Source organism: Crassostrea angulata, chromosome 4, assembly GCF_025612915.1.
Source record: "Crassostrea angulata isolate pt1a10 chromosome 4, ASM2561291v2, whole genome shotgun sequence".
Classification (NCBI taxonomy): domain Eukaryota; kingdom Metazoa; phylum Mollusca; class Bivalvia; order Ostreida; family Ostreidae; genus Magallana; species Magallana angulata.
Window position 1 is genome coordinate 40231589 of NC_069114.1, and position 27277 is coordinate 40258865.

The 27277-nt window shown below is 32.8% G+C and overlaps 4 protein-coding genes across 5 annotated transcripts in view; 2 read left to right on the forward strand and 2 right to left on the reverse strand.

Moving 5' to 3' along the window:
* LOC128179552 (interaptin-like) overlaps positions 1-2336 on the forward strand; it is a 32874-nt gene extending 30538 nt beyond the window's left edge. Inside the window, exon 30 of the mRNA XM_052846994.1 lies at positions 2044-2336. Coding sequence (XP_052702954.1) covers positions 2044-2157 — 114 coding nt within the window. The 3' untranslated portion in view covers positions 2158-2336. The remainder of the gene's footprint in view (positions 1-2043) is intronic.
* On the reverse strand, positions 93-5282 carry LOC128179549 (ankyrin repeat domain-containing protein 1-like). 2 transcript variants are annotated; one of them, XM_052846992.1, is made up of 3 exons: positions 5218-5275; positions 4389-4467; positions 93-1573 (listed from the first exon to the last, which is right to left on the reverse strand). In XM_052846992.1, the coding sequence occupies exon 3, from the start codon at positions 1571-1573 to the stop codon at positions 386-388; it is 1188 nt and encodes a 395-aa protein (XP_052702952.1). In that variant the 5' UTR covers positions 4389-4467; positions 5218-5275; the 3' UTR covers positions 93-385. The 2 variants fall into 2 exon arrangements, with proteins under 2 accessions (XP_052702952.1, XP_052702951.1); XM_052846991.1 differs by lacking the exon at positions 4389-4467 and having other exon boundaries at positions 5218-5282.
* A 31-nt stretch (positions 5283-5313) lies between these two features.
* LOC128179544 (elongation factor G, mitochondrial-like) lies at positions 5314-13835 on the forward strand. Its single transcript, XM_052846985.1, has 18 exons — positions 5314-5458; positions 5599-5652; positions 6592-7052; positions 7474-7590; positions 7795-7868; positions 8310-8386; positions 8684-8838; positions 9278-9368; positions 9707-9844; positions 10109-10210; positions 10397-10591; positions 10939-11021; positions 11480-11549; positions 11982-12074; positions 12256-12331; positions 12610-12678; positions 12901-13058; positions 13503-13835. The coding sequence occupies exons 1-18, from the start codon at positions 5390-5392 to the stop codon at positions 13683-13685; spliced, it is 2265 nt and encodes a 754-aa protein (XP_052702945.1). The 5' UTR covers positions 5314-5389; the 3' UTR covers positions 13686-13835.
* A 2004-nt stretch (positions 13836-15839) lies between these two features.
* On the reverse strand, positions 15840-21528 carry LOC128179555 (putative tRNA (cytidine(32)/guanosine(34)-2'-O)-methyltransferase). The gene is made up of 2 exons (XM_052846998.1): positions 20634-21528; positions 15840-16282 (listed from the first exon to the last, which is right to left on the reverse strand). The coding sequence occupies exons 1-2, from the start codon at positions 21409-21411 to the stop codon at positions 16014-16016; spliced, it is 1047 nt and encodes a 348-aa protein (XP_052702958.1). The 5' UTR covers positions 21412-21528; the 3' UTR covers positions 15840-16013.
* Positions 21529-27277: the final 5749 nt, after the last annotated feature.

Genomic DNA, 27277 nt, shown 5'->3' on the forward strand with positions numbered 1-27277 from the left:
ATTTGATAACACTAAATAAGCTGTGTTTTGAGACCTAAAGGCTATGTTATAAGACTCATAGGCTATGTTTTGTGTCATTATTCTATTATAAAAAAAAATAAAAATTTGAGACCTACAAGCCATTTTATAAGACCTGAAGGTTTGACCTTAGACTATGTTATTAGACCAATAGGACTATACTTAAAAGACCTACATGTACATGTGCAGGCTATGTTTGGGAGACCTTCTAGCTGTTATTTAAAACTTTAGGCTTTCTTTTGGGGTTTTAAGACCTGTAGGCTATGAATTAAAGACCTTTTCGCTGTGATTTATAACTTTAAGGGTACCGTATGTTTTGAGGTTACAAGACCTATAGGACTATGATTAGGCTATGTGACAGTATCGGTCACCTGGTCAATGTCAGCATGTCTGCCGTAAAGTGTGGTATATCCAGCCTCTCGCACACAAACAGGACATTGGTGCCTCCACGAAGACAGAGTTCACGGCATTTGCAGATACAAATTGCCTGAAGAGAATTGGGAGAGTTGATAGAACGTTTCTGTAAAGTCACTCTTTCCACACAAGCTGTCAACTGACGCAGATCTGACAAGAGATTAATGAATTCCAAAGACTCGGAGTTTGCCTGGCTAAGAATGTTTTGTTCTAACCTCCGAAGTTTCTCCAGAACAGAGGAACGTAGTCTGAATCCGAAAGCTCTTACCACGAGCTTCATGCAGCTCAGGCTCTTTATAGCCTGCTGGAAGACTTGCTCTGATAACATAGACCGTACCCCCGTGCTCCATACAATTTTCAAACAGTACTCTACGTATGATGTAGAAAATGCCTCATTTTCCATCGATTTTCCGTACATGATAAGTTTTTGTGTGGCTTTTGTGTTAAATTTGCATATGGCGACATGTAGAGGTGTGATACCATATTTATCCATGGTATCAATATCGCAGCGTCTCTTCATCAAAAAGTCTATAATATCCATGTGATTGCCCACTATGGCATAATGGAGGGCCGATTTTCCGGAGGAGTTTGTTTGATTTATGTTAGCACCTTTTTGGACCAGCAGTTCAAGGAGTTCCAAGTTGCCATAGCTACAGCAGATGATCACTGGAGAGAGTCCATTGGAGTCGCATAAATTGACATCAGCATTGTGAGCGATCAACGCTTTGGCTAAATTGTATCTGAATGCCACAATGGCCCCGATGAGGGGAGTTCTTCCCCAAACGTTCTTTGCATTTATGTCAATTTTATTTGACAGTAAGATATTGCAGCACTCCATTGTGTTATTTGTAGATTTGAAATTTGAACACAGATGCAGCATGGAGTCCTGGCTGCCATTTTCTCTGACATGCACATTGCATTTTTCATCTTCAATAAGGAACTTGAGAAATTTGACTCGCCCATACTGCATGATTAGTGAGACTAGACTTACAAGAGTTTCATTGTCCACGTGCCGACTACGGCCGTATATGGCCTTGAACCACTGAAGATCATTTGTGCGAATTGATTCAACAGCTTCATATTGCTCATCACTTTCTACAGTATTCGTCCCATGCTTCATAGAGGATAATATAGGTCCCATCTAGAAAATAAAACAAGCTGTTAAAACTTACAATTTACTATGAATGGTTGCTAAACTGGTTAAATAAAAAAAAAAAATTAATAATGCAGGAGCAAGAGACATAAATTAAAACATATTTGATGTTAATAATATTAAACATGTGTAATGAAGACTGCATGATTATCAATTAGGAACAAATTATACAAAAGTGGCAGATCTAGATTTGTTGTGTATTTAAGAGTAATATTGTGTTATTGCACTAGAGCAATCATAGATAGTTGCTGAGAGTAGAAGGTTGATAATTAAAAATATGGAATGGATTTTCATGAAAATAATTTTGCAAATCTTTTGCATGAAAATTTATATATATATACGAGCTACCTGGTATAACATGTATAATAATAATTATTATAAATCAATATATATAGCGTTAAATCATCTTTAAAATGTACCCAATGCAGAAATTTAAGGAAATTTTCTTTATTTTCCAGAATGCGGTCAAGCATCCTTCATCAGAGAGTATAAAGAAGGAAGGAACCAAGTCCCTGACCCCCCAACCCCGGGGACTGGCTCTCCCCTCCATCAACACAATCAACTTGTTCTAGCTTGGACCCACTCAGAGACATGGCTGTATACTGTGCAATTCACCCTCGGAACAATTGTTAATTTAAAAGTTTTTGTACACACAAAAATCCTGATGTGTATATATATGTTTTATGTTTGTCTATATTACATGTATTTTCTGTTCATGATTTACTGTACATAATAAATATGATGCATTCCAGTTTTACAATAATTATTTACGTAGGTATTTTGAAGGTCTAGTCAACTTACAATGCTGTTTGTATGTACATGTACTAATGTAGCTATTAGCTAGGGCATGTGTCATGCATCTATAAGAGTATACATGCATGTATATGAACATGTACATGTAAATTTAAACAATAAAATGCTTTCTTTGGTGATTTATTCGGGATATGAAGGAAACAACATTGCAGAAAAAATACATAACCTGCTAATGCCATGAATCATCAAAGAAAGTATTTTATTGTTTATATAAACATCTTTCTTTAAACTATTAATAAATTGATTATGAAAAGTAAGTAAAATTCACTAAATGACTGTTAATGTACATAAGTACGTTAGCTAAAAGAAACAGCCAAACCGTCTCCTGTGAGATTTTGATTCTAACATCATCATGATTATTTCGTGCAGTCTGTGACCTTTCCTATACGTTATGACCAATCAATAAACAGGGCGCGTCATTTTCAGTCCTGTCAGTTTCAGCAGCTGTAGATTTTGACCAATCAATAAACTTAACTTCCATCTGGCTGTACAGAGCAATGAATTAACTATAAGTTTCCACAAGAAATACTTGGTAGATGTAAATATACCTATATAATCTCATAGATGCCCAACAATAAGCAGTTGAACTATGAAAAACTGAATTCTTAATAACTAAGGATATGAAAATGAAAGTATGTGTCTAAGTGTACTTAATATCGATATATAATGGTTGGATAAGGCTAAGTTCACTTTTGGTCCTATGATATTCAAAATAGGGTTTGAATATATATAATTATGGAAATATTCTATAACTAATAAAAATTGTGTTATCACATTCATTTCCATGCACTATTTCTAAATGAAACCCATTGTTGGTCATAGCAGGGTACAAAAAGGAATAAGAGTATTGTACAAGCCAATTTGGTACCACAGTCACAAAATATTTATTATAGGGATATGTAAAGATGAGATGTGTTTTGGCTCTTAATCCTTAAATAATGTACTGATGAATATATTTTACATTTTTTTTTTACCTCATTCCATATTAATAACTAGTAATATAGTTATAAAGAAATTTAAGGAAGGATGTATCAGTAATTATAACAATTCTTTCTTTTTTCACATTGGATATTAAAGTTTCGATCATAACAGAAAAATTAACATAATTGCTCTTGTCAGTTATTCTCAGCAATTAGCAATAAATTAATATAAATGAAGACATTGATAATGCTAACTGTTAATGAATTGAATGTGATTTATGGCAGTACAGCGTCAGAAGATCTCATTACAAATGGAGCAGGAATACCAGTAGTTACCGGTGTTAGCAAACCTATTTACATAATTAAAATATAAAATATATAATATTTACCTATACCATACACTATGAGATTCTAAAATACAGCAACAAATTTTTTTAAATTTTTTTTTGAACTTCAAGGGGCATAATTCCATCAAAAATCATTAGACGTGGACTAAGTCAAACTTGAACTACATATTTCTATGATGTATCCATGTATGAAATTTGAGATGAACATGTGCAGCTGTTGTATGTAGAGGTAATGAATGGAAAGTTAATGGTGATGGAAGGATGGAATAACAGAATTATATGGACCTGCCGGTAACAGTATATGCCCCTGTCCATTTTATGGTGGGGAAATAAATATGACATGTTTTAAAATGACACCTTTTTTTTTTTTTTAATAAATTGAAATTTGGAAATAGAACCAAAAAATATTTCTGTTTTTCACTTTAAAGGGTCAATCTAACATTGTCAATGAATGATCCTGAATTGATTTATTTTTTCCATTTTGGTGCATGCACACAGGAAAGAAAATTCATTTATTTATTTCAGAGACATTTATGTCTGTTTATTTAAATGGAAAATCATATATATGATCTTGTGGATCAAAACAAAACTAGAGTCATATATATACAAGCTAGACTATAATCATTTTAGTTTGTTTCAAATTAATAACAATTTTCTTCAAAAATCAATGTGTTTTGTAGCCAGAAGTCATTTATATATGCACATCTCTAAGGTTCAATATACTTGTCATGAGGTGCATCCTCTGATTCCTTGACATGCTTTACAAAGTATTGATTTCATCCTAAAATGGTATCTGTTCTTCCTAGGTTAATGCATAAATAGAAAAAGAAATTTTGGTTCATTAACATCAATAATTAATAACTTCTGACAAATTTTACAAGCTAGTATTTGCATATTTGCCCAGCTGCCATGGTTTAAATGAAACCTAAAGATTTATGTAAAAGTTTTGGTTGAAACATTTTTTACTTGATATATTTTGGGTCTCTATTGTGTCACGGAGCTAGTCATTGTTGAGTACCAATTGAAGACTGTGAAACAGTATTTCTAGAATTGCTACCTATTTTCTTCTTAAATATTGATGCGAAATCTATGATGAGAACAAATAAGGATTTATCAAAAATTACTGAACACTTTGATGTAATTACTGAAGAATTTAATATTTTTGCTTTAATGTTAGACAAAGGGTATTTTAAATAATCTTTAAAAAATACAATATAAATCTTGATAACCAAAATTAACCAAAATTATGCGACATGGTTCTTAAAACAGGCCTGATCGTCACATTTAGATCAATATCAGAAAGTAATACCCGCCATTTATCAACACAATTTTATGTTGTTTCTTTTTTTTTCATTTAAGACGAAAGTCCTTCATCAGTTAATTGGATTAATGTCCTATTTAATTGTTGATAACGAGATAACAGCTGGAGGTCATTGAAATTGTTTATTTAGTCGTTTTCGGTATTTATTCAATTTATATTTTAGTTTTCTCAATAGGAAATTTAAGAAAAATGATTAACATGTATCCAGAAATGACGAAAACTTTGTTTTACCTGTGTTGTTCTTGTTTACCAGCCAGTCAAGTGTTGTGAGCTTGAAAATGAAAGTAGGATTGCTTCCTTTTATTGTTATGCGCATGCGCTAAAGATTTTACGCACATGGAGCGCCGGTGAATGTCAACTGTATTTTGTGTAACGTTAACTGTTTTGTAACACATAAAAAGTCATGACGATTTTAAAGAGATTTGCGAGTGTTGTTCATCTTTCTATTAAAAATGGTATTCCAATGCAAAAGGTATGTGTTCCCATTCAAATTTCTCCACAGATTATTTACAATGTAATGTTACTGGTAGCCAGAATTATCTCTATGTCGTTGCATAATACAAATAAACGTATCTAAAAACATAATCCACTGTCTCATTCTATACATTTCAGTTCACGCCATGTATTGCATGTGCAGCAAAGAATTACTCCACCCGGAAAACCGGGGTAAGTACAAAGTGAAACTTCAATAGCCTCCCCATCTTCACCCCCAGGTGTCTGTGTTATATAACTGAAGGGAAATCAGAATTTCAGTTTGAACAGAGTAATTTATATAGAGTTTGTTTCATTCTGCTATACATGTACTTTATCTACATCGTTAGAATTTGCTTAATTTACAATAATAAGTATAACCATAGTTTAAATTGTAATATGGTCTGTCCCATGCAAGATATTTATGTAGCAACGTTTTTACTATTTTAGAAAAAAAAATATGTATAACTGTGAAACAAGTGATTTACATTATTGAAATTGAAAAGTTCCAAGATATCTTCATTGACACATAATAAGTTTTCTTTTGGTAAAGTTTACTGGAACAAAAACAGATTTGTAAACTAGACTTTTAATGGGAAACATTTACATCTTTTCTTTGTTTGAACCCTGAGGTTTTTATAAATAATGAATAATTAAAATATATGCTGCATAAGTGTTTTGTGGCAGACTGTAATAAAATAAGGATGGACTATATCAGGATTCCAACCCAGGTCCCATTAATCTCTACATAGTCAGGTGCTTTACCAGCTAAACTGTATTGTGATAGCAATTGAACTGGTCTGACCATCACATTCTTCCCGCTGTTTAACAACCTTTGCCCTCTTTCCCCTAGCATAAGTTAAACTGTCAGTTCCAGGGGTTGATCTTGGCACTAAATGACAGTAAAATGTAATAGAATGGGTAAAAATGACAGGGCAGAGTGGGATTCAAACCTGTTGACCCCTGAATCTCCAGTCAGGTGCTCTATCTACTGAGCTATCTGACACTTGCAATCAAACCAGTCTGACCATTACAAATTCATATGTTATTATGTTTATTTTGATCTTCTTAAAAATTGATTTTGGAGAAGCAATTAAATGGCAAAAATGATATTGTAATTCTAATACTTTACAGGATGTTACAATGGATTCCTCATTAATAAGAAACATTGGCATCTCTGCACACATTGATTCCGGTAAAACTACCCTAACAGAACGTCTCCTGTATTATACTGGAAAACTGGCGGAAATGCACGAAGTCCGAGGAAGAGATAATGTCGGAGCCAAGATGGACTTCATGGAATTAGAAAAACAGCGTGGAATCACCATCCAATCTGCCGCGACGTATGTGAACTGGAAAGGTACAAACATAAACATTATTGACACTCCTGGCCATGTTGATTTCACTGTGGAAGTTGAGCGTGCTCTACGTGTGCTGGACGGTGCTGTGCTTGTGCTGTGTGCTGTTGGGGGAGTGCAAAGTCAGACAATTACAGTGAATAGACAGATGAAAAGATACAATGTGCCGTGTCTGGCCTTCATCAACAAATTGGATAGATTGGGGTCTAATCCAGTTCGTGTATTAACTCAACTCAGGTATTTTTACTTACTCCCTTTATTTTTCAAGATCTACATTTCCTATAAGTTTAAGCATTACCAAAAGTTTTTCCCTTACTTCCTGTGCATGTTGTGCTATAAAAAAAGGTTGCAGCTGCATAGAATGACTCCCTGGCTAAGCTCCTCTAATAATACACAATATAAGACTCCTATGATTCATGAAGCACTTCAGAGAGTGCTATATAACATATTTTAAGTGATTTGAAAAATTGTAAAATATATCTTGTTTTGAATGATATTTAAAAGCAATTATCAGATTTGTCGATATTTTATTTTATAGTATCTTATTTGTCCTTATGTAGGCATCTTACACACCTTATACAGTCATCTTCTTTGTTTTATTTGCTAACAACAATAACAATTTGTAATTTTTGACTCCACATCTGACTGGTTATTTCAGATCCAAGCTAAATCACAATGCAGAGTTTCTACAGTTGCCTATTGGCTTAGAGAAGGATCAGCAAGGAGTTGTCGATCTCATCGAACAAAAAGCTCTCTACTTTGATGAACCTTGTGGGTAAGTTGTAATGGAATGTAATGAACCTTTAACTCAAGTATTTTTACTTTTTTGTGTATATTGAAGTTTTATTATATTTATTTTATGTTGACAATTTCTTAAACTTAATGAAGGAATGTTTTACATATATATAGTAAGGATACTTGTACCCTGAACACTATAAATCTTTTTCTTACATTAAATATTATGCGACTTATTTTGCAGGTTAACAATCATTGAAGATGAAATCCCAGCTCATCTGAGAACAGAAGCTAAGGAGAGAAGACAACGACTGATAGGTAGGTATATGGATGTTAAATAAGTGATGCTCATTACTGAAAGAAGAGTTCCAAATCAACATGTATGGTATTTTGCAAAGTAAGAGTGGTCTACCTTTTTGTAAAATAGCTTTAACTGTCATCTCCAGTGTAAGAATTTTTTTTTAGATACATGTACATACTAGATCGGGAGATATCAATCAAAAATTTTAATAATAAAATAATCAACACTTTATTCCAGTGTATTTTTTACCAGTTCAGTAAGAAGAAGCAAGTCATACAGTGTATCTATTAATTAAAGCACTATACTTTATTTACATTACCTTTAATTTTGGGGGGCTTTGGAATACCGTAATGTCACATATTTTGTTGAAACTAGAATAGATAAACTCAGTTTGCTCTGTGAGATACATGTAATACCATTGGTTTAAACCTCATTTTGGTTTCCTTTGATCGTTACAGAGTCTGTGTCTAATGTGGATGACATACTGGGAGAGATGTTTCTGGAGGAGAAAGAACCAACTAATGATGATATCAAGGTGACAGCTGGGTTAACTTTTAGGATTGTTGTCAGCTGTTGTCTTACAATGTGCATATCAGCTGTAGTGCATCATCTTTTGAATTTTGGCTCACCAAAAAAAAATTAAACTTGATGTTTTAAAATTGTGAATATGAAATTTGAATTATATATTTCTCACTTTATCAGCAAGCTATTTGAAAAAAAAAAGATTGACAGAACATATAATTAAAAAAAGCATCATGTTTAAAGTTCACTGTGTAACTCTTTAAATGTATATTTGATTCATGTGTTTAATTGTTACTTATCTGTTAATTAGGCTGCTGTTCGGAGAGCCTGTATCAAGAGGGCCTTCACCCCTGTCTTGATGGGTACTGCTTTAAAAAACAAAGGGGTGCAGCCATTGTTGAATGCAGTGTTAGACTACCTTCCCAACCCAACAGAAGTCCACAATATATGTCTTGACAATGAAAAGTAGGAAATCATTACTTTGAGTAATTATACATGTTCCTTTACAAAATCAAAGCAAACTGTAATTGTTGTTGATATATACATGTAGGAACAATTTAGGTAGAAATAGGAAACAATTTCTTTGAATGATTACCGGTAATAACAACTAGTGCATGAATTTGTTATTACGCAGTATCATTGGAAATACAATGTACATGGATTGATTTATATTTTTATTATCATATTGAATAGAAACTGAGGACATACATGTAGATTTTGTGAATAATTTAGAACCAGGTTTATTGTATTCATTTTAAAAATTATTTCTTTAAAATAATTGTAAATAATCATCAAATTTACATGCAAGGTAAGTTATGATACACAACATGAACAAAATTAAGTTACAACAAATCTGTAATGAATCATAAAATCCCTAATTACGGTTTGGTTGAATCAATTTCAGACTAGATGAAAATGGGAATCCAACAAAAATTACCCTCAGCTCTGAGAGAAGCACAGATAACCCATTCGTTGGACTTGCATTTAAGTTAGAGGTAAAAATTTTAAAAACGTTTTGTCCATTGATCTGTTGAAGTATTATATGCGTGTGGGAACATATTTGATATTGTAAAATAATTTAACATCTAAATAGTAAATGTTCAGGAGCTTATCATTCTGACTCTACAATTAGACAAGTTCCTTGATTGTCAAATATCAATTTACTAACATTCACATCATGCCAATGAAAACATTAATATGATAAAAGCCTGGATTATTTACTACTGAAAATATTGATATTCTTAGTGTTGTTTAATAAAAGTGTTAAACTTAAAAACTTTGTTTAACATTTTGCAAGTACATGTACATATTTCTGGAAATGTCATTGCTCTAGGCTGGTAAGTTTGGTCAGCTGACATACATGAGGGTTTACCAGGGAGGGATGAAGAAAGGAGACACCATATTCAACACGAGGAACAACAAAAAAGTGCGGGTGTCCAGACTAGTCAGAATGAATGCTGATGAAATGGAGGTAATAAATCAAAGGTCTAAGTTATTTTCCTCCATTGTATGCTACAAATTTATATATGTATCCTTATATAAAGATGTGTATATGCATATATGTATGCATTTGTATAGTCTTAATTCTCAAGTTTTAAAGGCTTTTTTCTTTCCCAGTTTTATATTTTTCTAATATACATAGTCATAACTGTTAATTGTCAAAAACAGAATATAAGGGAATATGTAATGATTGTTATTATCTCCCCCTTATGCTATTACTTGGTTTATGTTTTAGGATATATCAGAAGCGTACGCCGGTGACATCTGTGCTCTGTTTGGTGTGGACTGTGCTGGGGGAGACACATTTGTCAACAAAGGAAGCATGCAGCTATCACTGGTCAGCTCTCTCTCTCTCTCTCCTTTCTCTCTCTCTCTCTCTTTGATTTGTGTTCACATATTATTTATTGTTTATTAATGTCAAAAAAATGCTTCTATCGTTTATTAAGCATGTATGAAAATTTAAAAAATATTGGAATGTCCAAAAGATATAAATTTTTATTATTTTCATGATATTGAATTTAAGGAGTCCATGTATGTCCCAGACCCTGTCATCTCCATGTCAATCAAACCTGTCAACAAACAGGACCTGGACAACTTCTCCAAGGGCGTGGCCCGCTTCACCAAGGAGGATCCAACATTTAGGGTGGCCTTTGACCCAGAGCTAGGAGAAACAATAGCCACTGGAATGGGAGAATTACATCTGGATATCTATGCCCAGGTACTTGAATATAGTGTTGTTCAGTTGGATGTGGTGTGTTGTAAACTATTGTAGATACAAAGTACATGTATTAGATTTGGAGACAGGTAATTAAATTGCATAAGAGTTCTGCAGAGCTTTTTGTTGAGTTCTGCAGAGCTTTTTGTTGAAATAGTTTTAGTTTTTGTACATCCAGTTACTTGTATACATGTGTGTATTTTAAGGTGTCTTACTTCATTCAAAACATTGTCCTTTTTAATTGATTGTAGATTCACATCTCTTCTTATGTAGTTTTTACCTTTAGGAATGATGGATCCAAGTAAATGTATAAGTAGTGGGAAATTTTTAATGTTTGTTTTTATTCACAGAGACTTGAAAGGGAGTACAAAGCAAAATGTGTTCTAGGAAAGCCCAAGGTCTCGTTCAGGGAGACATTGATCAATCCATGCAGGTATGTGTGTGTGTATCAGCATGCATGTTTGAAAGCCCAGGACGCTAGGCCTAAAAAACAACAAGAAAGAGATTATGATCAGGCATTTCAAGTCACTGATTAATTATTGCAAGAGCAGTAGATGTTAATAGGTAAAGAAAACGTAGTACTATTTTTAGCTTGTATATTATCTTAGCACTGACATATTACTGAACTGTTTATGAAACTATATGTGAAACTCTGATTTGAGAACTCTGAAGACATACTTCACTTCATTAACTCAAACTAGATGGGACTGATTAATATCTTTGAGATATCAGAGTATTCAAGATATCGAGGGAAAATATTGAAAAAACAAGTGGTTAGGACTTACCAATCACTGCGACACATCTTTGTATGCGTGATGTCAGTACTCGAGATATTGAAGTTCAATTGTTATTAATTTTTTAAAAAATCAATTAGGTTGTTTTTGTTTACAGTTTTGATTACTGGCATAAGAAGCAGTCTGGTGGAAGAGGAGAGTACGCCAGAGTGATAGGAACTGTGGAGGTAGGGGGAGGCTGGATATCTGAGATACATATACATGTATTCATTTGATAGGAATTGTGGAGTTGGGGGTAGGCTGGCTATCTGAGAAACATACACATATATTTATGTGATAGAAACTGTGGAATTAAGGGGAGGCTGGATATCTGAGATACATGTACATGAATTTATGTAAAAACCATGATTTAATGCAAAAGAATTAGACTTGATTCAATATGAATAAATCTATGGTTAAAAGCTTATCAGATATTTTTGATGCTGATTTCAGTTACTTATTATTTTTAAGGAAAACTGAACTTTATTAACTCTTCAACGATTGATTAACAAGTTGTACAACTTGTATTTATATCTTTCGTTGGCATATTATTTTAATGGTACGTGTACATTTGTTTTGGGTTTTTACTCTAAATGAGTACCTGAATTTGCTTATTCCAGCCCTTGCCTCCTGAGGAGAACACAAAACTGATCTTTGTTGATAAGACTACAGGAACCAACGTACCAAAGAGCTATATCCCGGCAATAGAGAGGGTAAGGTCGTATTGGGACAGAAAGTTGTACATGTATAATCATTGCTCTCTTGACAATTAATTCTTATCCTTCGATACTGGTTTCCATTTCCTTACACCTGTTCTGTTTCAAAACCCTTTCCATTAACAGGGATGTTGTCTTGCATTGAACGGTGCTGATATTTGTTGTTTGATTTTTGTAGGGGTTCAGGAAATGTTATGAAAAGGGACCATTAGCTGAACAAAGGGTATCTGGAGTTCTAATTACATTAAAAGATGGTAAGTGGAGGGCTTCATGAAGAGTTTAAGGATACTGATCATTGTACATGTACTGTGCAATTTAAATTTGTTATTTTATCATTAGATTATCTAATGGCACCAGGATTATGCATAGCTGTGATATCTTACTGCAGCACAGCTAATATTATTTGAATTACTCCCCTTTAAACATGTAATGCAGAGTTTGTAGGGAACTCTGAAGAATGACTAGAATGCCATCATTTTATTTACCGTAAGATAATGACATAACTAGAGAGCTGACATTTTACCTGTTACAGGTGATTCCCACAGTGTGGACAGTAGCGACTGGGCCTTTGAACAAGCAGCCTTCCAAGCAGGCTTAGATAGTAAGTGACCAACTCAATGATATCAGAACCAACCTTATAAAATCAATATAGTGTATCGGAGAACTTCAAATTTGTTTTTGTGAAGAAAAAAAATTATATCATAAGAAGTCCATGTATATTTACATAAAGCTTTTAAACTTAATGAATATATTCCATGACAAGCCGATCTACATCTATTTAAATCGAAGACAAGTGGTTATGTAGTTATTTCCCTTTATACAGCCTACACCTATGACTGGGCAATGTTGGAGCCCATTATGACTGTAGAAGTGAATGCTCCACAGGAGTACCAAGGGTCAGTGCTGGCAGGACTGACCAAGAGGAATGCTATATTTTTGGGGACAGATTCCAATGAGGGATACTTTACCTCTTACTGTGAGGTAGAAGATTTCTGTATAATGTCCCTTTATGAATCAACTATCGGAAACTATTTATTGAAAAAATAGTGCAATAACTCTTTGCTTGAAATTTTATAAAGATACTTGATAACTACAAAGTTCAAATCTTGCAAGAAGTTTGAAGCTCGTGATATTTTATTCATCTAGTGGGTACACATGTACTTTGATAAAGTAAATAAATATCTGTTCAGCAAGGCAAAAAGTAATGATTTAGAAAATGCTGTTTTGAATGTTGCTGATTGTTTAATTTAATTGAAACCATGATAATTTAATACTATAGTACGAATAAAGCATACTTAGTTACACCCTTTTTATAACATTTCAATTAAAAATAAATTACATTCCTGGAGCATTAATGTTATGTTTTACATTTTTGGTCTGAGAAACTATGGTAATGATTTCATCTCTTCATTTACTTTTCTAAAGGTTCCATTAAACATGATGTTTGGGTACTCCACTGAGCTGAGAACCCAGACCCAGGGGCAGGGGGAGTTTACCATGGAGTACAGTAAATACTGCCCTGCCTCCGAGGAAACCATGCGACAGCTGACGGAGAGCACGAACACCGACAACAAGGACACTCAGGAGAAGAAGAGGAAGAGAAATTGACAGCACTGTGTCTAGTGTTTTAATTAATGTTATTTATTGAGAGGAGATATGTTGTTGCAAGATTTGAAGACAAAACTTCTAGAGAAAAGTGATGATGATTGTGATATTCCGTGAATGACGGTGTATATAATAAAATTTTAAAAAGCCGTGTTTATGGTACATGTATTTTCTCAAGAGAATTCAAGATCAGCATTACATATGAATATGACAGCAGAATGATGCTTTGAATTGAGTACTAGTTGTAAATTAATCATGTGCTTAAAGAAAAGTTTTTATTAACCGTGTTTTCCAAAGGAAAAATTCGGTGAATGAAATGGTGAAAATGGCGGGCAGGCAGCTGAAAAAGGGTACCCCATATTGTATTAAAAAAATTCTCCTAGTTTTAAAAAATAAGAAGTTGATTTTTTGCATATCGGTAGGACATATAACAGAGATGTGCGTATTAATTGGATTTTGAATTTTGACAATTCATGAAAAAAATACCAGCTGTTGAACTTAGTTTTTGGCAAAAATATCAAATACCCAATTTCTCTGGATAGGTAGTGTTCATCAATTTAAGCCTGACAAATGGATTATGGATCCATAAGTATCCACAGTATCCATACTGTTCACGCAGAAGAAAACCTGGTTTGCTGTCATATTGACAGCTTCTTTTTTTCTAGTATTTAAAGGGGCATGATCATGGTTTTGGTCAAAAATTATTTTTCCGATTTTAATATTTACAATGCTTCAGTAGGGCATTTTTGTTAGGCAATCAAAATTAGAGTGTCATTCGTTGAGTTATAAGCGAGTTAAAGAGCTTGAAAATCTTGGCTATGTAAACAAAGCGTTTGTTTACAGCGTTTGTTTACGTACATTTTGAATGTTGAAGTGAACTTTCAAGTTTTAGACCTAAAATGAATGTATTAAAAGTTAGACACTGTTTATTTATGCTTAAAATGAATAAAATGATTGGCAAATCACCCTGAAAAATATATTTTACTGGTATATTGAATCTATGTAAACAAAGACAGAGCACGAGCCTTGTTTACATGGCAAGGAATTGTGAGCCCTGTATCCTGCTTATAACTCTATACGAATGACTCTCAAATTTCATTTGATCATTGGAAAAGCATTTCTAAAGCATTGTAACTAATAAAAACAGAAAAAAGGATTTTACCAAAATCATGACCATGCCCCTTTAACTGGGTAAAATAGCCTGGAGTTTTCGTAAAGTTGGATTTTTGGTGCGACGGCTTGTTTTGCTTTTTTATATTTCATTATGCATGACAATACCCGGATGTGTACATCCCAGGAATGTACAAGTACATGTAGCACTGTCTTCCAAAGCAAGGGGCCATAATTACCCAATTTTGCCAAAGCTAAAAATCTTATCTGAGGGAGGAAGCAATCTACCAAGTTTTGAATTTGCCTTTCAGTGTCATTTACTGGTACAATGTACCGATATATCCATTTTCATACTGTTTGAAAAAATGAAGGGGCTTAAAAATTTCTTTTTTGTATGTAAATATGAGAAAAAAGTTTTAATAATAAATTAAAGTCAACAATTCAAGCAACTGAAAAAATCCAATTTTCATGAATATGTACGGTAACTGGTGTAAAAATCTGTCATTTGGTCTTGAGACTCGGTGTTAAGGGCACTGCCATAATGGGTAAAAAATCCAGGATTCGCCTCCTGTTCAAGACTTGATGTTCAACTTGAAACACTAAAACCTTAATATCCAGTATCCCTGCAAGACACAGGCACTTGACATTAAAAATATTTCTTTAACTGATAAGATTATCCTCTGCACTATAATAATAGCTTATTACATTTAATAGTAAATATAGTACAGGGGATAATCTACAGGCATGTGACGTTTTAAAATCTTCTCTAATTGAAAAAATATCCTTGTACTATAATATTTTAGTACAAGGATTTATTTTTCATTAGGGGAAAAGTTTAAAACATCAGGTGCCTGTGGTATATATCTATGAGTATGACTTGATGCAGATATCATTCAATCATGCTTAGTATATTGCTTTCTTTGGGTTATCACTTATCAAGCACTATAACTTTAACAGGTGGTGTGTATGTTTGCATATGCACACTGCACATAAACTGAAAATACTTTTAAAATTGATACAAGTATAATTAATTCTAAATAGCTATAATTTATCAAGAGCTAATTTTATTTACCTTATTTAATGAATGAATTTATACATATACAAATAAAGAAAATCAACATGACAAAAATCACTGTCAATAGAGGAACAAACATGCAAAAGAATATTTTGTGATTTTCTTTGCATTTTCACTATGAACATGAACATTGCTGGCCACTGTGTCTATCCAATCTGTAATTCTGTTAAGTCTTCCAACACATCTTGTTCTGAAGGATCAAATTCCAGATCTTCATCCAGACAATCTGGAAGAGAGTCTATGGTAGAGCCTTTGGTTGTAGTATCTCCTTTACTCTTGTCTGATGATTCTGATGATGCCTTTGTAGGGTCAACTACTTTTGCCAGTTGGTCAGTCTTTCTCAGTTGACATGCCTCCTCATATGGAGGCTTGATTGGTCCTTGAGTTGGAGGGTGGTACACATAGTCTTTCCCATACCAAAAAAAGTTACAAAAAAGTCATGACTTTTGAAGGCTTAAATAGTTACAAAAAAGTCATAACTAAGTCATGCAACTTTGGAACCACTACTTCTAATCGGTTCCAAAGTTGCATCATTTAGTTATGACTTTTTTGTAACTCTGTAATTAGGTACAAAAAAGTCATGACTAAAATATAACTATCAACAATTTATTTCATAAAAGAAATCAAGATCAGGCACAAAATAGTTATAAAAAAGTTACAAAATAGTTATGTTTTTAAATAAGAACAAATACAGGTATACTTAAGTTATACATTTAGGCACATTTGAGTTACATTTTAAGGTACATTAGAGTTATACTTTGAGTTACATTATAGTTATAGATATAGGCACATTTGAGTTACATTTTAAGGTACATTAGAGTTATACTTTGAGTTACATTATAGTTATAGATTTAGGCACATTTGAGTCACATTTTTAGGTACATCAGAGTTATACTTTGAGTTACATTATAGTTATAGATTTAGGCACATTTGAGTTACATTTTAAGGTACATTAGAGTTATACTTTGAGTTACATTATAGTTATAGATATAGGCACATTTGAGTTACATTTTAAGGTACATTAGAGTTATACTTTGAGTTACATTATAGTTATAGATTTAGGCACATTTGAGTCACATTTTTAGGTACATCAGAGTTATACTTTGAGTTACATTAAAGTTACAGATTTAGATACATTTAAGGTAAACTAAATATACCATTATACTACATCTATAGGTAAAAAATGCATTATTTCAGGTATAAATAATGTATCACTTTATTTTAGCATTGAAGTTCTTCATTTACATATTATAATCATTCTTATAATTATTGCAAATTGATTAATTTTTTATGAAAAATAAAGATTTTTAGATAAGAATTAATAGCCATCAAAATATAATTCTTATTAGATAATCATATGACACATAATTGTAACATCTTTTAGCATTGTAACACTAATAATTCATCATCATGATGTATATGCTAACATGAAAACCTTTTTTCTGAATTGATTATACCGATAAACTTATTTTCTTTTTCATTACATAGCAGCACAATGAAATGACAGGCACATAGCATTGTTTTTGAAGGGGGGGGGGGGGCCAGATTCATCCAAAAATCTTTAAATGCAAAAATGAAAAATGACAAAAAAGGACAACTTCTCAAAATAATGAAAATCCTAATCTCTGTGGGTGTGGGTTGTAGCATAGTGTTTTCATAACTTAGATTTCATGAAAATCCTATTCTGTGTTGTTTGGTGGTTGGGGGGGGGGGGGGGGGGGGGCGTTCCCCTCTTATGCTTTTTGTAATTTTGTAACGTGGTCACAAAAAGTGTGTGTGGGGGATACATATTTATTCACTTTTTTATATGTAAATTTAAATCCCCCCATACTTCATACCTGAATGCCTTGTACATTACAATTGATATAATTTATAATTTTAGTTATTCAATAGTGTGGTTACTAGGGAGATTATTATGAGAAACAAAATACCAGGAATGCAGTATGCAAACATCTTATTTGACACTTTTCGAAGGTACATATTTACCAAATTAAGAATTGAAAACAACTGAAAAATAGTGGTTTATGAAAGAAATCCCTTTGAACATTTGTTTGGTTTTAGATAAAATGAAACATAATTTTATCAAATTCTTAAATTTAAATATATTTAAGTGCTGACAGTTCTAATACATCATTTCACCAAGACTGAAAAAACTACCATCAATGAATAAAATTCCAGCTAGGTTCAATCGTTAATCATGGTAGTTTACATGGCTTTGTCTACTATACATCATGTATAAATTATAAATATTCAGTTTGTGAAAGAAAAACTACAAAATACAAAACTAGTGTGATCGATATATGAATTTAAAAAAAAATATGGCATAAGATAAGTCATTGTTCCCAGCTCTGGTCCTAAATTGGTGCTTAAGTTTGTGGGATAATCAATGGATAAGTTGGGTGTTGGTTGTTCTGAATAGTGCATGCACGAAAATCACACATCATCACACATGGACTGAGCATATTACTATACATTGAATAATATTCAATAAATATGCCCTGGTGTTGCTGGTAGAAATGAGTCCAGAGATTTTTCCAGGGATGGAGGTGGTATCAGTAGATCAAGGCAGGTGATGACAAGAAGTTAACAGGATGTGTAGTCAAGTTGCTGCATATGCCATTGCATGTCTTTCTTGTCTTCTTTGTAAATTGGACAGTCTGTAATTATATCAAAAATATATAACAGTCATCACAGCAGCTTATATTTTGCTATAAAGATCATTAAGTTCTGAATTTTTAATCTGTGCAAAACAAAATGATCTAATTACTTTAGTTAAACTGATAGCTGCATGAGCAGTGCTTCACCATTATTATATTGATGTATATTTATAATCTTGTCAGTATAAATAGTTTACATACAAAAATAGAAGACAGTCTTGAGACATTGAACATTCTCCTTACACTTATCACACTATGCCCATTAAGTTCCGCCATTTTGTTTGTTGTCATCTTGGGCAATTTAAATTTACTGGTAAAAATCCCTGTGTTACAGTTGATTTACTTAAATATATTTATATCAGCTGATAGCAATCCAATAAAATAATCTTGTTCCTATAGTTATATATTCTGTAAATTATCAAAATCTTACCATGGTATTCCTCACAATGATTTCCTCCAGCAAATCTGGGCAGCCATCATTTAAAAATACGAACATATATCCAAGCCCATCACTCAGGACTTTCTCTGTATATAATTATCATTGTTGCAGATCATTCTTAACATGGAAATTTAACTAAACTTTACACAAAAACTCTGATAATCCAGGAATGAAGACCCTCAGTGTTGTTGTCCTTCTTCATGTTTAAAATGAGTGAATATGATATCAACCAATCAAATTCCGCTATTGATCAAGTTTGAAATCTGACCAATCATATCACAGCTACCATGTAGAGTGAAAAATACTTTTAAAAACTGTATTCAGTAAATACAGGATGAATTTACTAGTGTTTCATTGTGTAAAAAACCAATTTAATTAAATAAAGGATATTATTTCACTGATCTTGCAGTATGTAATAAAATATTAGTACTAATAATAATACGAAACTATCACTACAGGTCGCCATTTTGAATCATGGTGGATTCAAAAACAAGCGGGAATATACATAATTTCTCTATTTATATCATATGCTTTGCACCAAAAACAAAGATTATGATAACTCAAAAGACAAACTAATTACCCAAGTAAATTTAGTTTTATCTATAAAGATTGAATCAACCCAGCCTATCACATTTACTGAGAGGAAATGCATATCAGTTTTTTTCTTCAATTGAATGTTTATCATGTTTATTAACTGTTCTCAAAATGAAGAAGCAAGCATTTAATCAAGTCCATTGTTTAATTGCATAATAGTAAAAGAGCTTGCTGGACTTTACGCATGATTAAATAGAGACAATCACACAGGTGTGAATTAAGGCTTACACAGCCTGAGGGCTTGGTGGGGTATATACACATCTGATATCACACCTGTCTTTCTATAAGGTCTGCAATTAACTTCACTGATAACTGAACAACATATGAATGGACATACACTTTTCTCAGAGTGTACTAGTTGTTAAAGAATTTGCTGAAAATTTAATCAGAAACACAATAGCTAGTTTTTGTTGCTGTAATGTGAATATTAGAGAAGAGGAGATGAAAAACACAAACTTGCAGGAATCTTCAATAGTTTTTAAAATGAAGTTATTATTAAAGAAGGGTATTAATAATAGCATTGAAATTCAGGCAGTAAAATTTATAATTACCCTGCAGGGTCAACTGTGTGAGAGTGTGTCAGACAGACTCACTGTGTGCATATATGCATGTTGTTTTTTTTTAAATCTATAATATACTTATGTACAAAAAGAGTTTAAGTCTGTTGTATTTAAAGTGAAACAAACATTTAAAAATGACAAAGTCCAAATTAGTTACAAAAAAGTTATACTGAAAAATTCTAAGTCTGAATAAGGCACAGTTTAGTTATACTAAGAAATGACAAAGTCCAAATAGGTACAAAAAAGTTATAGTGAAAATTTTCTAAGTGTGATATAGGTACATTTCAGTTATACTTTAAAATGACTAAGTTCAAATTAGGCACAGAAAAGTTATAGTGAAAATTGTCTAAGTGTGATATAGGTACATTTTAGTTATACTTCAAAACGACAAAGACAAATATAGTTACAAATCAGTCATAACTTTTTTGTACCTCAAATTTGAGGCACTAAAAAGTTACCAGTTTAGTTACAAAATAGTTATGACTTTGTATAACTTTTTTTGGTATGGGTTGCCATCTTCAAGGTTCAGAGGATATGTTCGATCGGAATCAAAACCACTTAAATCTCCACAAGCAAGAAAGGGAACAATAACTCGGTTTGGTCCTTCTAGATTATTGTAATCTGTGTCGTATTTGTGGTCGAGTAAAGGATTCGACATATTGGGAATGTATCCTGCAGGTGGAGAATAATTCTGACACACGACAAATGCCTCGATACTTGAATTTCTGCTACTCCGTGGTTTGAATATTGCAACGAGTGGGAAAAATATACGAAGTTGGGAATATAACAATGTGACATCTTTTCCACGGAATATCTTGGCAACAAATGTCCCACCAGTGCGAAGAACGTGTGTGGTTATGTTTAAAGCAGCTAAAAGCAACTGAGCCTGAATGTATTCGTCGATGTCATGAAGACCAGTGACATCAGGTGCCCCATCACAAACCACTAGATCCGCCTTCTCGCCTTCAAAGTGAGATATGATTTCCTGTGCTGTTGACTTCTTGGTTATGTCTCCCTGCAGCTGAATAACTCCAGGGATTGGAGCCATCGCCTGGAGATCGACAGCTACTATTTTCACGTCGTCGTTTTTGACATCACCTCCTCTTAATTTCCTGGCTAACACTTGACTCCAGCTACCAGGGGCTGCACACAAATCTACAACTTTCTTTACTCCTTCAAACAAATTAAAGTCCTCGTTTATTTGTAGAAGTTTGAACGCGCTCCTTGCCCGCCATCCTTCCTCTTTAGCTAAGCGATAGTACACATCTCTTTTATCTTTACTTGACTTCCCCATGGTTGAAAATTAATAACCAAATACTGATTAACAGAAAGAAAATCTGCCAAACGTGCTCTGGATTATTGGTGTTCTGAGTCAAATACACGTTGCAGTGACGTTGGATTACTACATGCTGAAATAAGCGCATTTCTGACCAAGTAAAATTAGTGTTCTTCGACGTTTCGTTCCTGGTCTATTTCGTCTCACCATACGGACCCCCCCCCTGGAAAATTCAATTCTATTTTCTATAACTTATTATATAAAATTCAAACTTAGTAAAATTACCAAAATCTGGATCCACATGATGTTTTCAGCCTTCAGAATTAGATCATACACGTATCTTCCAATAAAAATTAGTATTTAAAAATACGATAGTGCGCATTATCAACTGGATGCACGCGGATATATATATATATATATATATATATATATATATATATATATATATATATATATATATATATATATATATATATATATATATATATAACTTTCTCAAACTTCAAAATCCTAATCCGGGGGGGGGGGGGGGGGGGGGCTGTGGGTGTGGGAGGGGGGGGGGGGTTGGCGTAGTATATCCATAATTTCAATTTCACTCTTCATTTCCTTATATGCCCCCCCCCCCCCCCGATGCCGTGTGCCTGCCTTATATAAGGGAAGTAGATTTAAATTTCATTGAAATTCAAAAATGATTAGATAAATAAATAAAAATTAATAAGAATAAAAATAGCGAGCATGGCGGAAAAAATTACACATTAATATCAATAAATAACCGTACCATCAAATTCTAATACATGTATATTTAAATACATGCTGGCAATGAAGACATTATTTTGATAGTATGTCTAAAGGATAACTTATTCTTATATATTGATGGATTTTGTTATCATAAAAGGAAGTGTATACATGTATATACTAATGAAAGAGGGTTTTGGTTAGATTTCTTATTTAATATTTTTTAGTCTCTGCACAAAATTTGACATTATTATTTACTTTTCACATTGAATTTTTCCAATTTATGCAAATACATGTATATAAAAACATTTCCAATAGGAAATTATAAACTTTTACTTTATTCATTATACTGTACTAGTATCACCTGGCGGTGTAATATCTTGAATTAAGTTTTACAAATGGTATCAAAATTTATGGATCACAGTTGTTAGATTCAAATGTTTACAAATCATTGTATAATATTTATTGTTCCCTACCGGGAAATCATATAATACCGTTAGGTCTTTATACATGAAAAAAGATCTCTGTCCAGACGAAAACAGATACTGCATTATGCTTAGAAACCAATGAAGATTAAATTGAAAATGTTCCTCTTTCTTGAATTACACGTTGAGATATTATAATATGTACATGTACATGCTCATTACTTTAGTTTAACATCCTGCGTAATCTCTGAGATTTAAAAAAAAATCATATTTGGCAGAGACTTGAGATGAAGCAGGTAAGAATTTGTAATGAAAAATCGACATGCTTGGCGTGAGGATGGGATGGGATGTAGCCTATATTTCTTTCATGTATCTTGTCAACGCAAAATGTTTATGGCAATTGCATTTTACTTTTTAAAACTATGTAAATTAAGTTAAGTAATCTGAAACTTTTGTAAACAAGCACACATTATAATCCTGCTCAAAGTAACCTGCTGTGATAATTTATCTGAACCAAACGGGTATATCTTTATACTAGTAACCACCTTATAATTACTTGTCGGGCTTTGGTCGGTATAAAGAGACATCTGATATCATAGGTGTGCATGTTGCGCATGTAATTGTATGTTCCTTTAATGGAAATTCATTATAAAAACAATTTTCAAATTCCAGGAAAAACGAAAAATGTTAAACTCCTATTCATCAGTTTTCGGCTATTTGTTTTGGCAAGCTTTTGATATGTCTCATGGTAAGTTCACAATGTCCCTTTTCTTGTATTCCAACGTTAGACAATTGCAGTACGGCACTACGGTACTTTTATTAGCCCTATTTTGAGAGCTAGGATGAGTCACCAGATTAAGTAAAAGCTAGACGTAATCTTTTGAAAGGAAATTCTTAGAAGTCTTAGAAGATAGAGAGTTAAGTTTTCATGGGGATATAAACACATATACAGTATTTATATATATATGAATAGGTAAATCTATTATGAGACAGAAAAGCGCAAATAACGTACGATTCTTTTGGATGTTTCTAATTGCAAACAGGTTCATGTCCACAGCACTGTAATACAGTCACACAATGGTCCGAAACAGATCAATCTAACCGAGTCCTACAATCAAAAGTCGAAACCATTTCTAAACCGTTCGTATGATTAACGCCAAATTTTAGAAAAGCAACTCCTAAAACAACCACATGTATTTTTTTTTTTCAATAACGAAAGCAGAGATATTGATAAACCATATGTCATTCATAAGTCTTCAAAGGACAATGGCAAAAATGGACGCCAGTGGGTTCGTAGCCAAAAAACTTCCGTTATTATACCAGGAGAGGATATATACATAGGCTATACTTGTTGTCCAATCTTATTGAGTTTATTCAATAGAATTAATAGTTATTTTAATAGTATATACATTTGGTTAAAATCTTCTGAATCTTTTAAAGGTCCAGGCGGGAGCGTTCACATTTTACTTCCTCTTTAGATCTGTCCATTACAAGTATTGCTTGGCGCTATGTATAAAACTGCGACACGCAGCGTTGATGAACTTTTACGACCATTTCTCTACCGGGCCTTACAGATAAAACAAAACCTAAAAAAAAAACACCCCAAATTACCAGGCATGAGATCTGAAAAGTCGAGCTTTTATTCTCAAGTAGCCATGAAATATGCCAAACACTAGGAAGAAAAAGAAATTGCAAATTCAAATTCAAAAGCAACTTGGATATTTGTCAGAATTATGAAAGGGTGTCATTTCTAGTTTTTTTTTAGAGAACATACAGTCTAGACCACCGCCTTCAAACCCCCTTGGGATTTATTGTCGTTATCGCTTCCAATTTAGTTAGAGGGACTAGCATCACAAATTTCACGTTGAGTGTCTCTTCGAAAGTAGATGAATACTTTTGCGAAGAAGTTAGAGTTTAACACTGCATATGAATCTTGGTTTGGTTTAAAAAAAATTATTTTGCATGTATACTTGTATTTCTAACAACTTACAAGTTCTTTTCCTTATTAGTCCCCTACCGGTTTCACCGGAGGGGACTATAGCTTTCCTCTGCGTTCGTCCGTCTGTCGGTCCGTCCGTCTGTCTGTCCAACTTCAGTTTTCCACACTTTTTTTCCTTATGCGTTTGAGGAATAATATGAAATTAGCTGAACAGCTTCAAAATGTCAAACTACAGATCAAGTTTACGAGGAAAGTATGTATTCAGTAATAATATCGTGCATTACTTGTACCATTCCTTTTATTGTTTCAACCAAATTTCTACCAGCAAATACTTAACTTAACGGACTTGGCGAAATTACAGGAGATAAAATAAATCGTAATATTTTAGCCATTTTCTAAAATTTTATTTCTATGTCAACTATGTAGTTTGAATTTCCTCTGTTCTTTTATCTCTGATTGAAGCATAACATCTCGTTTATAATAGTTGTGAAATAGATGTATGCTTCGAAGCTTTTATAGAATAATACAAACCGGTAGTGGACGTGTATTACTTATGCAATACTCTCAGAATGCTTGTTCACAAACCTATTTATCATATTAGTGATAAAGATATGAATTATAACGATGATTAAATAAAATAAAGATTTTACGTTTGTTCGAAACTTTGAAATGGAATATTGACTAAACATATTTTAAAAATAGAACCACCCCTATCGATTTTTGAGGATGATCTGCCTGGAAGAACATTTAATATCATGAAATGACTATCACCAATTGTTTAAGGCAGAAACGATATTAAAACTTAACTAACAAAAGAAACTGATGTCATAGCCAACGAAATGAAATGGGAACTGAACATCTATTCACACAGTTTGTTTGGCACAAACGTCTTAAAGACATAACGAAATAATTCATTCTCATATTACCTGACAGCGCTTCATTTGACAGACAATTATCTTTCATTGAACATTTATGATTATATGTCAACTCTTTTTTTTTTTTAAATTAAAAAAAAATATAAATGTTATTGAAAAACATAAAAACCAAATCAATATGTGTTTAGAATTAACTGGCATTTGTTAACCTAAATTGGATTCCACTTCCCTTTTTAGGTTGCCTGGAATACATGTACTATAACAACAAACAGTACAACTTTTTTATTCGTTTATACTCAAATGGTTTTATTAAAAAAAGCAATTTATCAGGAGCCTCACTGCAAGCCAATGTGATATGAAAAAACTCCAAAATTCCACGAAATAAAAGCAGTTGGTTAATGCACGTATAACTCTCTGGGTGTCAAAAAAAGTATTCCCTTGGTTCACTTGATCGTCCTTAAGCTAATCATCTTTCAGAGTGCATATTATGATTATAAAACCATTCCGTTTGACTGAACTTCAAAAGCGTTACACAAAAGATGTCTCTATACAGGGGAAAGAAATTAAGGTTGAGCTGTGTCTTTTCGGTTTTTAAATGATTTTTTTTTTTACAGATGAACTGTTTATTTTTAATTGTCAAGGCTATGTTTTTAAAGACTTTAATTTTTGCTTTGTTTGATCTGCGTTCTAAGTGCATGCATCCTAACTTTAAGGCGTGTGTCTTTGCAGTTGTCAAAGATGAGGTGCATACACTACCATTAACGAAGGAGACATGCTGAACTAAATGCATGGATTTAAAATTCTAAGAACTGATTTAATTCAAAATGACACACATATACTGCAAAACAAAAAAGTAGACTTAATTTTAATTTAAAAACTGCAACTTTGTGTCGTTTTCTATATTTAATAAATTATACAAATTTCTGCATACAGAATTTTGCCAATGCTTTACGATGTGTTAAAAATAATCAAGGTCACAATTTATTCATATACTCATAAACGTGCTCTAAGGTTCATGGCAGATATCATTGATTTGAAACGTTTAAACATTCTTGCTTACATCGTAATTCCAAGTATTAGTTTGCATGAAATGTAGAGGTCATAGTGACCTTAATAATTTATTTAAAAAAAAACCTTCACAGACCTTGAATGTTGCATTGTGAACAAATTGCAATGATTCAAGAAATATGAAAAGAAACCCATAATATATTGACTATGATGACAAGTTTTTACTACTTCATATTGCATATTTAATCAAAAGATTAAATGGCCTTAAATGTTCGCTGCAGCGCTTTCGATCGAACGCACACAAAACCATTAAATCAATTTTAATCTTTCTACACAGATATAATTAAACAATATTTTGCGTAAATGTCTTAACAGTAAACTGCATGAAACGAACAGCGGAACGGACAATCTGGGGTAGAAAAGAGCGAATGAAATATGAATGAATAGGTTAAAATCGATTGATTGCCAACTATCTATCAACATTTCTACTTCCTTGATTTCCAACTGTATGAACTTCTAAAAATGACTTTCAAACTAAGCACAGAACTGGAATCTGGTGAAAAAATCCCCACAAAATCCAAAATCCTGTTTTATTTTCCTTTAATTTTATCGTTAAAATACGAAACTTAATGAGACCCGCCTTTTGTCATCCTATTTTCAACAGTGGGAAGAAATCATATTGTTGCAAGTATAATATAGATTGAAAAGCAGCTTTCGTCGGATTACATATCATTTATTTAAAACACAAATAATTGCATGCATGTACAGCGGTGCAGTATGGACTCATGCGTGCATTCCAACCAGGTAACAAAAGCATCCCATTTTTTACATTTCTATGGGATGAATGCTAAAGAAAGTCCAGATTCCTCACGCTCTGTTTACTATGATCTGAAAAGATACAC

Coding starts and splice junctions, on each gene's coding strand:
- LOC128179549 (XM_052846991.1), bottom strand. CDS start 1,573: ATGGGACCTATATTATCCTCTATGAAGCATGGGACGAATACTGTAGAA.
- LOC128179544 (XM_052846985.1), top strand. CDS start 5,390: ATGACGATTTTAAAGAGATTTGCGAGTGTTGTTCATCTTTCTATTAAA. Junction 8,839..9,277: donor ATATGTCTTGACAATGAAAA/GTAGGAAATCAT, acceptor AATCAATTTCAG/ACTAGATGAAAATGGGAATC. Junction 11,022..11,479: donor ACATTGATCAATCCATGCAG/GTATGTGTGTGT, acceptor TTTTGTTTACAG/TTTTGATTACTGGCATAAGA.
- LOC128179555 (XM_052846998.1), bottom strand. CDS start 21,411: ATGGGGAAGTCAAGTAAAGATAAAAGAGATGTGTACTATCGCTTAGCT. Junction 16,283..20,633: donor ATATCCTCTGAACCTTGAAG/ATGGCAACCCAT, acceptor ACTTTTTTTGGT/ATGGGAAAGACTATGTGTAC.